A 10,254-nucleotide genomic window follows, 5' to 3' on the forward strand; every position below is an offset into this window, starting at 1 on the left:
CCAAAAAAAAAAAGAGAGAGAACTAAACCCATGCAAGTGCCAAGTGGCGGTGTTTATGGTGAAACGAGGACTGTGGTAGCGGCGGTGGTGGGACGGTGGAGGTGGCCCTAATGCCGGGGTGATGCTGGGGGAGGATGTGGTGGTGGTGTCAAAAATGGTGGTGGTAACAATGGTGAGCCCGTGGAGGTAGTGGTGGCCATTGTGTGTGTGATGGTGGTGGAGAATGTTGTGTTGTTGGCGATTGTGACGGTGGTAGTAGCATACATAATTATATTTTACTTTTGTAAAACTTCAATTTTGTTTTATAATGTATCTTGTTGTAAATAGAGATGTGAATGCTCATTTTAATAAGCAACTAAATATGATCGTAACCTTACAATGTTGTTACAAAAATGTCTTGGTAAGTTTGTAAGGTTGAAAAACATGGCTAACCAAATATGACCAAGTTTGTTAGGCATCGTACTTTTGGTCACTAGGTCAAATGGTATGTCAAACCAAAGTCAATAGCTCAAATGAATGTATCCGTAAGCGTTCAAACTCAAGTTAAATTTTTCAAACTTTTGCTCGCTTTCCACTAAATTAACTACTTGTACCGTACAACTTAACACGGCACACAAAGTCATTTGGACCCAACCCACACCTAGTCTCATATTCCAAACCACCATCTATTATATAGAACTACCATAAAAGATTGTTCACAAAAAAGTTTGGTATCAGAAATGGAGTAGGCGTCTAATTGTCATGGACTGAATAGAAAAACTAGGTAATTCTAACAAAACCAAAATGAAAAGTCTAAGAAGAATATTGTGGCAAATCTCACTGAAGTTTTAATATGGAAATTGGCGTTCTTATATTTGATGAGTCTCCCGTTTGGATTAGACCAACCCTCGTCAATGGATGCTGCTGAAGCCCCTCGGGCTCATTTTGCTGTTGTTTTGTAGTTTTCTCTTTGGATTGTACTCCCCCGATCTTCACCAAAAATAAATAAATGAAAATTCTAAAAATGATTTGTTCGGATCATGAGATTATAAAACGTTACACATCTTTATAGTTTTAGACTAAATATGAATAGGAAGAACAATAAGTCTACCGGTCATGAAAGCATGTGGACGATGCGTTCCAATCATGCAGGTGAAACGCCTATCTGCATACACACATACACACATATATATACACACATACAACACACACCAAACCAAATTAATCTTCCAAAATGTAAGGTTCGAGGCCCAGCTGCTTCCTCGTCTTCCCCACGAAAAGATCTTTAGATTTGATCAGTCCCGCAATGCGGCCGCCAATGGTCGTGATGGGGAACTGTGCAACCCCATGCTTCCTCCCAAGTGTAACAATTGCCATTATCGCATGAGGTTCGTAAGCTTCCATTTTACTCTCTCTTCCGCCTGCGAGAGATAGCTTTATGTTCTTTGCGGCCACCAACGCCTGTTTTTGCGCCAGATACCCTTGTTTGATTTCCTGTTACATGCATTTTCACACAGAAAATGCATTACTATTGATCCCCAAGCATAAACATTCCAAAGGCCAGCATAATGCTTCTCTAATCAAACATGTTCATATATCTATCGTCTATATATATACTTGTCCATTTTCATTTCTGTTTTCTCCCATTGCGTTTTAGTGCAAGCGGTACCTCAGAATACAAGATATCTAACTATATGCATAAGGAATCGTTAAGCAGTTCCAGGATCGAGATTGAACATTATCGAAATATTCCTCACTCTTCAAATTATGCAGACTGAATATGGCAAAATAGACTACTCGAAAGGATGGAATGAAACCAGAAATACATGATGTTTACAGTAAGATCGCACCTAAACGAAGCAGAACAGCACGATATGGAAAACACTTTTTGGAACTCATGTCAACAAGAATTAATTACTTATATGTTGTAACCGGAAAAAAAAGTCAAGTCTTAACACGTCTTAATTTCTGAACTCGATTAAATTAAATGTAACCCAGTCAACAAGTAAATTACTAGTAATTAAGAAAATGGTAAGTTGGCATCGTTTCGTCGACAAAAATCTCCAGTCTAAATTCGGGTCAGAATCAGATAGTGACTCATAGAATTAATACACCAAAAACTGACTGAGTTCTTTTATGCATGATATATAGAATCAAACTATCCAAGCAAATAAAAATGTTAATATAACAATGTTGCAGCTAGCACTTACCGCAATATTAGTAATGTCTCCAACGGCAAAGGTGTTCTTTCGACCTTTGACTCTAAGATTCGCATCTACCATCAACCTCCCGTTAACATCCAAGCAATTCTTCAAAACTGTTTCTTTGAGCCATGCTGAACCCACACGCTTGCCCGTGCATAGAAAATGACAGTCTGCTGTCAATGTTTCTCCCTCTGAAGTTTTATATGTTTTGCATCCATCTGAGATATTATCTAAATCGACTGATCGCTCCAATATCACTTCAACTTTCCTGGATTTAAGCCACTTCAGAGCCTTGTCTGCAGCTTTTGGTCCCACGAATTCCAACAACCTTGTGCCAGTGTGCACCAGAGTCACTTTCTTATCCGGGAAATCAACAGCAATTTCTCCAGCGAGTTCTACACCAGTAGGGCCCCCTCCAACAATCAAAATGGAATTAGCTGACCTTATCTTTTGATTCTCTGCCATTGAAAGATTAATGTTAACTCAAGCACATTTAACAAAAGTACAAGAAAAAGGCATGCTTATGATTAAACATGGCTAATCTAGATCTAAACAAATCAAAGGAAACAAAAGCACATGTTCAAAGTTCAATTCATTGTGTTTGACAATTGACATTACTTATCTTATGATTCTTTTTTATTACAAGCGATATTACTTATCTCAGCATTCTGTTTGACAATTGATAAAAAAAAATAAAAAATAAAAAAATAAAACCAGTAAACAGATCTCCATGTAGTTTTACCTTCTTGGAATTGATTAAGCCTCGCAGTCTTAGTTTTGGGAACACGATCTGAGTGACCAGTGGCAATGACAAGATAATCGTAGGGAATTAGACGGCCCTCTGCTGTCAGCACTTCAGTGTCTGTGACATTGATTGCTCTGGATGAAATAAGTTGGCCATTGGTGAGATAATCTCTATGGTTGATAATCGATCTCTCCCCAAATGTTGGCTCAACCATGGTCCTTAAGCTTGTCCATGGAATCTCAAAATATTCCTTCCTGATTTCAGATTTTTTTTTTCACTTAGGATCAGAGACAGTTCTATAGAAGTAAAGTTGTATGAGAAGTCATATTAATTATTGAACAACTCCAACAAGAAGCACTTCAGTTCAGTTCAGTTCAGAGGGATTGAAAGAGGGAGAGAGCGAGATCAATCAAGAAATGGCAACTACCGGATATCATGCTTATGTTTCTTGCAATCTTCTATGACCAAAAGACAATACATGCATTTAAATGTCAAGCGAGAAACTTATATTACAGGTCCTACGAGCATGGGTCCGTTTACAGTAACCAATCGGGGAAACATTCCAATTAACTGGATTGAGTAGATTATACATAAATACACTTAAAGCAAACAGCATTCCAATTAACTCTTGTAATGATAACTATATCACATGATAAAAAAATAGCAGAAGGGTAAGAATTATGACCAGATTAGCTGATTCGCTACATCAAGAAAGTACATTTGCATCATCGAGTAACCTTACCCCCTGCCCAACACACGCCTGCAAGCGGATACACAGACACACGCTCACACATACATTCAGAGGATATCACAGAGGTTGCTTAGGCTTTCACTCTACCTTAGCATTCCCTCTCAATGTCTTCATCTGTATACTTACTGTGGAATACAGACAAGTAGAAATTGAATGCAGAGTGCACAAAATTGCCTTCACTACCCCAACCAAATTCAATACCTCCAACGTGTTCTTACGGGTTCTATTGGAAATGGTTACTCGAAAACAAGAAAGAAGGATCAGCGGATGGTACTCCACAGTTGGCACTCCTTTGAAATTGTAAATACCAGATTGACTGGAATCTGGCTGAGTCTATATTGTTAGCTTTCAATTCCCATGCGGCTATACTCGCACACCAGAACACATAAAAAAGGTATTTCTGTCCACAAGTCAATCATACAATCGCAATTAATTGCATTTTGCTACTAGTCCTAGAAAATGAAGAGATTCAAGGACCAACAAGAACGATGCGCGGATGCAAATTCCAGAATGATTCTCCTAATTATAAACTAATAATCTTATAATTTTCCAAATAACATAATAGTTCATAAACCAGGAAATATCTATAGTCAAAGCAGTTATTTCCTAAACTACCACTGGAAGAGGCTGCAGTTAGATTTCAACAGCAATTCATGAATCTATGATGTACCAAGCTTCGGGTTTCTGTACTTTAGCTGGAAAATAAATAAACAAACCAGAAAGAAAACACAAAAAACTTGGGAAATCGGGCGAAGCGATGAATTTACAAATCCCAATTGCTGAACTGATCAAAGTCAAATACTTTCCCCAATTGGGATTTGTAACCTTCATCACTTAATTTCAGCCAATTTCCCAAAACTTTAAGCATGAGATTATAAATAACTTGATGAAACCAACTCCAAATATTATTCAACAAAAGGATATTCAGCTATCAGTGAAAGATACAAATATATATATATATATATATCTGAGAGAGAGAGAGAGAGAGAAAGAGAGAGAGAGGCATACTCATCAATGAGAGTGAAATCAGCAACGAACTGGAGAGATTTAGCAAGAAGGGAGCCAGCAACACCACCGCCCACCACTACCACCTTCTTTCTCTCTCTTCCCATTCCCAGTGAAAGCTCCATCTCTCTTCTTTTCTTATCAAATTCAATCAGATGCTCCAAAACTCCAAATATGATGAGGAATTCAATAGGCAGCAAGCAAGCAAGGAATTTGAAGGGTCAATGGAATTGAAAAACAATTGCAAATGGCCAGCTTGTCCTCCTCAGGTTTACAAAGGAAAGGAAATAATCTTGAAAATAAGAGAAAAAGAGGAGAAATAAAGAACAAGTCTTGAGATTTTGTACCACAACTTGGCAGACCAATCAAACTTCTGAATGAATCGTGTAGTTCCCAGCTTCCTAATATCCCACCCAAAATAATAAAATTAATAAAATATAAAAACCCTTTGGAATTTTGGATCCAACAAACTCAGACATGGAAGAGTCAACATATCTGGTACTGTTTTCTTTCCCTTTTCCCATTGTCCAACTCGTCGTCTAAAGATCATTTCCACGGAGATGCAAGGTCTTTTGAGACCAGCTTTTTATATTTTTTGTTGATTGGGAATTTCCTTAACATTATGTTTGGATGAAGAAATTTAAGATTACTAAGGAATTTAAAAATGACGAAAATTGAAATGACGAAATTTTATTTTCTAGAATTTGTAAATTTTCTTGTTTGGTTAACCTAAAATAACAATGGAATTGAATACGGAATTTGTTATTTTTAAACTCTCAATCATAGAAATTGAGAAAGGACACCTATTTACATGGAATTTGAACTTGGGATTTGGTGGTCTCAAATTCCAAGTTTTTTTTCCACGCGGAAATTCTAAATTTCTATGTTTATGAATCAAAACAAGAGAATTGGTGCCTGTCAATTTATAAATTCCAACTTTTACCAAAATTCCATGTTTATTTCCCTCATCCAAACATAGTGTAAAAGAAGAGAAAATCTAAAATATTTATTTTCGTCGAAAAGTGTAAAAATATTTGTAAATATACATTATACATACATTTTGTCTTATATCTTTTAAAAGGTGGCCTTCACGAGTGACAGAAAGAAAAATTAATCCATTAGAGATGTTTTAAGATTTGCATTTTTCACTGGAGATGCTCTAAAGGCATGTTAGATAATAATTTTGTTTTTAACTTTTTGGGTAAATTACACTTTCATGTCTCAGGTTTATGGTCTATTTCAATTCTTTACAACATTTTTAAAACATTTCACTTTCATATCTTAAGTACTATTTTATTTCAAAATAACTCCCTTACATTTTCCATTTATTGATTTGTTAAATGCTGACGTGGCTGCCACATATATGCTACATGTGTTTGCCACGTGGCAAATAAAATTATTTTTTAATTTTCTTTTAAAAACCTAAATTTTCTGAAAATAAAATAAAATAAAATTGAAACCAGTGTCTTCCCCCGCCCCCTAGCGATCCTAACCTAGAACCCAAAAACCTGCAAGAAGAAGAAGAAGAAGAAGAAGAAGGAGAAAGAAATTAATTTAAAATAAAAAAAAAATAAAAAAAGCCCCAATTCGTCCCACCTGAGCCACCCCTTTCTCCCATCCCCCATCATCCTTCCAAAAATCCCCCATCACCCACAAAAATTCCACCCGAGATTAGGTGGATCTACCACAAAACCAGTCCAAAAATCATCTCAAACTCAAAGTATTTTCAAAACTCACCCATACTGAAAATCACTAGATCTTGACCCCAGGGGGTGGGGAAAGGGGGAAGGTCGTGTGGCGCCTTTTGGGGGGGGGGGGGGGGGGTGTGGGACGCCGCGGGGGGCGGATGAACTGGGTTTGGGGTTTTTTTTTTCCTTCTTCTTCTTCCGCGAACGAGCTCTTGTTGAACGGGAAAGGAAAGCGAGGCAGGCAAAATAACCATTCCGGTGGTTAATGCAGGTTTTTTTTTTTTTTCTTCTTCTTCTTCTTCTTCTTGCTGCTGCAATAGGTTTTTGGGTTTTGAGTTAGGGATAGGGATGTGGGTCGCTGGGGGGGGAGGGGAGGGATAGTGGGTTTCATTTTTTTCTTTTTTTCTTTTTTTTGAGAAAATTCAGGTTTTAAAAAAAAAAAATTTAAAAATATTTTATTTGCCACGTGGCAGACATTTGGTAGCCACATCAGCATTTAACAGATCAATGGATGGAAAATGTAACAAAGGTATTATTTTGAAATAAAATAGTACTTAAGGTATGAAAGTGAAATGTTTTGAAGATGTTGTAAGGAATTGAAATAGACCCCAAACCTGAGGTATGAAAGTATAATTTACCCTAACTTTTAACCTACATTTTTTTCTAAGGTGATGGGAGAAGAGGAAAGAAATAAAAGAAGCATGAATGAATACAAAGTTTTGAAGTGAAAATAAAAGAAGTTCTGTACATTTCAAAGAAAACTAATTTAAAGAAAATTCCTTCTAATAGGAAATATTCTTCATTAACTTCAATGATAAGATTACAAAGGTGTATATATATATATATATAAAGCCTTGTCAACACCATGTGTGACTCACTCAGTCTAACAAACTTAAACTACCAAAACAAAATACAGAAAAATATCGCAACAAATAACAAACTGTCGGAGGCATAATTTACTGAACAATTATGGAGGCCAGAAAGAGAGGGTGCGGCATAGAGAGAGAAGGAGAGAGATGTGTAATTGTGGGTGTGTGTTATTCCACCCCTTTATACCTTTATTTATAATAGTAGAGAAGGTTAATTCCTTACCTTTTAGGATTACAACATTTAATAGGTAATCTACTCCTAATAGGAATATAAGATATATTCTCATATCTACTAGGATTTACACAATCAAATTCTTATTTCAATTGGACTGCAACACTCCCCATTGAGTATGTAAATACTCAAATAGATGGCGCATCAGGTCTTCAGTGTTGAAGTAAGTACAGTTGATGAAGTCGTCGACACAATGAGCGAATGTGAGTCTCCAATCAATGGAAGAATGCATAAAAAGGTAAAACTCACAAAACCTTGCTATGGTAAAACCCAAGATAGGGAAAAACCTATAGTCTAAGGAGAAAAGTGAGAAATTGCATTAAGTCAAAATTATACGTCTTTTGGACGCAAGTAGAAAAGCTCATAAGGGTATGATCAGCCCAAGATTTGTGCCTCGTCAAAACCTAGTTAGGTAGCAAAAACCCAGTGGGAAAAATGCTCCTAATCGTAGGGAAAAATAGTACATTAAGATCAAGTGAGTATACTTTTGGACACTCCCCTTGAGTTTGACATAACTTCCAAATAAGAACGACAAGCATTGCATATGATAGTTAGGCATACCAATTCCTCAGACAAGTTTCTGGAAAGTTAACTTCGGCAATGACGTCATGTAGAGGTCGACAAGGTTGTCTGGGATCGACTTGCATGACTTCAATCTCCTGATGCTTTACTGATGTAGATGTAGACGCAATATATATTGGCGTTGACTTTGTTGATGTATCATGTCTTGGTCGGGTGGATACATGCAGCATCGTCTTCATGGATCGTTGTCGGGACTCAACGATGGATGAAAACACAGCAAGTACTTCGAATATGCTTAACAAGAACTTCTAACCATGTTTCACTTGTGGCGTAGTGAAGTGAGGTGAGTCTTGGAATGATTCGAAGATTTCGCAACTAAGGTCATATCGTAGACTTCTAAGATATTGTGATGTCCCTAATGGTAAAGACATAACCATTTGGGGATTTTGCCTTGTGCGAGTTTGATAAGTAACCAGTGTCAGCATAACAAACAAGGTAAGCATCATTTCGAGGATCAAGGGGGTTGGATCTGCTCGAGATGCATTGGGATTGCCCATGTAGTACCTTCAGGGTACGTCTTTAATACCAATTCAGTAGTTGCATGTAGTCGCGGTGCTGCATCTTTACCAAGATCAATAGCGAAGGAGATGTCCTGTCTAAATACAATAAGCTACGTACAACGAAGTGCAAAGTTGAACTTAGATATGGAATTTCGGATTCCATAACCTTTTCAAGAGTCTCATTTGCATATAATGTATGGACGATCAAATGTATACTCAAAAGTAACACATTCGAGGTGTAGTTCGACTGGTAGACCAAAATACTATCAGAATAATGCTTCAACTTCAGGCCAAGGAATAAACGAGTTTTCCAAGATCTTTCATCTCAAATTTCATCTTCAGGTGCGAGGCAGTTTTCTCAAACTCTTCCGGAGTCTTAGTGAGATTTGTGTCAACGACATAAACTGTAACTCTAGCAATTTGGAATAAGACTTCATAGTTTAACACACAAGGGCATAATTTATATCCCTGACTGATCAAATAATCACTTAGATGGGTATACCACATCCGTGGATTGTAAGCGAACGCCTCAAAATGAGTTAAGAGGGTGTTCCGTGGTTTTGGAACTATTTGAACCGATTCATGTAATTCTTCAGGAACTTACATGTAAATCTTCATATCCATATCCCCATGGAGAAAACACTAACCACATTTCATAATGCTGCTATCAATCACATGACGTTTTGAGAGAAACCTTGCGCCGTAAGGCTTGCCTCATATCGCATTATTTCATTCATCTCATAACATTTCCTTTCCCACTTGTAACACAACAGGGTTACCTTGGGCAGTGTAGGAACAGAACATCCAATACACACTTTGGTAAGAAATTTGACCTGGATTGTAATTTCAGTTGTCCAATCAGTTTTACGTTGCCACTTAATCAATGGAACACGATTCGATATCATCGTTTTTCATTTATGTCGGTAGCTACCATATAAGTGAAAACATCATCGATGATAATCTCATTTCAATTCCATTTAGCTCATCTAAACTAGTATACTAGACCAAGAATTTTAAGTCTCGGAAGAAATCCGGATTAATCTCATGAGATGGAAATGATTTGAGACAGCGATCGAGTTTAGATTCATTGTTGTGCCATGTCTTCCTCTTCCAGGGAAGTGAATCTTACGAACCGAATAATTTGTCATGCTCCAGGCCAAGATATATTGATTGGCTATCCGCTAGTGTACTGGACTGTCCAACAGGGGCGTCTAAACCGTCCAACAGGGGCGGCACACCCTCTAGGGATGTTGACTCGACGTCTGTTGAGTACGTCTATCCTTGTAGACATGTTTGCAGTTGGTATATGATCTCGTCATTTTAGCTAAATCAGAGGAATGCGTCTAGGGCAACATTCTGAAAACTAGAATTCATCGCACTTGCTTATCACACTTGTGCGGTATGGGGATTGAGATGAGACATAGTGGGTAATGTCCACGCAAATTCGCGCCGTTTTACAGGAACGTTGACGTTCTTATCTCCCCCTAACGGTGGGAAGACTGTCTCATTAAAGTGACAACCCGCAAATAAGCAGTAAAGATATTGCATACAAGGGCTCGAAGAGAACTAGTGTGAAGGAGAATAATGATCGACAAAATATACACATCCTTCTTTGAGGGCCCATGGTGGTACGTTGCGGCGGCGTAACTCGGCATATGGAATGCGCACCCAAATGCGTAAATACAAAAATCGTCAGGTT

At 37.6% G+C, this 10,254-nt stretch overlaps 1 protein-coding gene across 1 annotated transcript; it reads right to left on the bottom strand.

The window, feature by feature from the left end:
- Positions 1 to 995: 995 nt before the first annotated feature.
- LOC137741895 (uncharacterized) lies at positions 996 to 5,230 on the bottom strand. The gene is made up of 4 exons (XM_068481594.1): positions 4,688 to 5,230; positions 2,926 to 3,182; positions 2,190 to 2,641; positions 996 to 1,473 (listed from the first exon to the last, which is right to left on the bottom strand). The coding sequence occupies exons 1-4, from the start codon at positions 4,807 to 4,809 to the stop codon at positions 1,201 to 1,203; spliced, it is 1,104 nt and encodes a 367-aa protein (XP_068337695.1). The 5' UTR covers positions 4,810 to 5,230; the 3' UTR covers positions 996 to 1,200.
- Positions 5,231 to 10,254: the final 5,024 nt, after the last annotated feature.

Source organism: Pyrus communis, chromosome 8 (assembly GCF_963583255.1).
Source record: "Pyrus communis chromosome 8, drPyrComm1.1, whole genome shotgun sequence".
Classification (NCBI taxonomy): domain Eukaryota; kingdom Viridiplantae; phylum Streptophyta; class Magnoliopsida; order Rosales; family Rosaceae; genus Pyrus; species Pyrus communis.

Excerpts from the sequence above, each read along its gene's own strand:
- LOC137741895 (XM_068481594.1), bottom strand. The coding sequence starts at position 4,809 with ATGGAGCTTTCACTGGGAATGGGAAGAGAGAGAAAGAAGGTGGTAGTG. Across the intron at positions 2,642-2,925 it reads GCTTAATCAATTCCAAGAAG|AGAATCAAAAGATAAGGTCA; the intron begins GTAAAACTACAT and ends TTTCAATGGCAG. Across the intron at positions 1,474-2,189 it reads GAGACATTACTAATATTGCG|GAAATCAAACAAGGGTATCT; the intron begins GTAAGTGCTAGC and ends TGCATGTAACAG.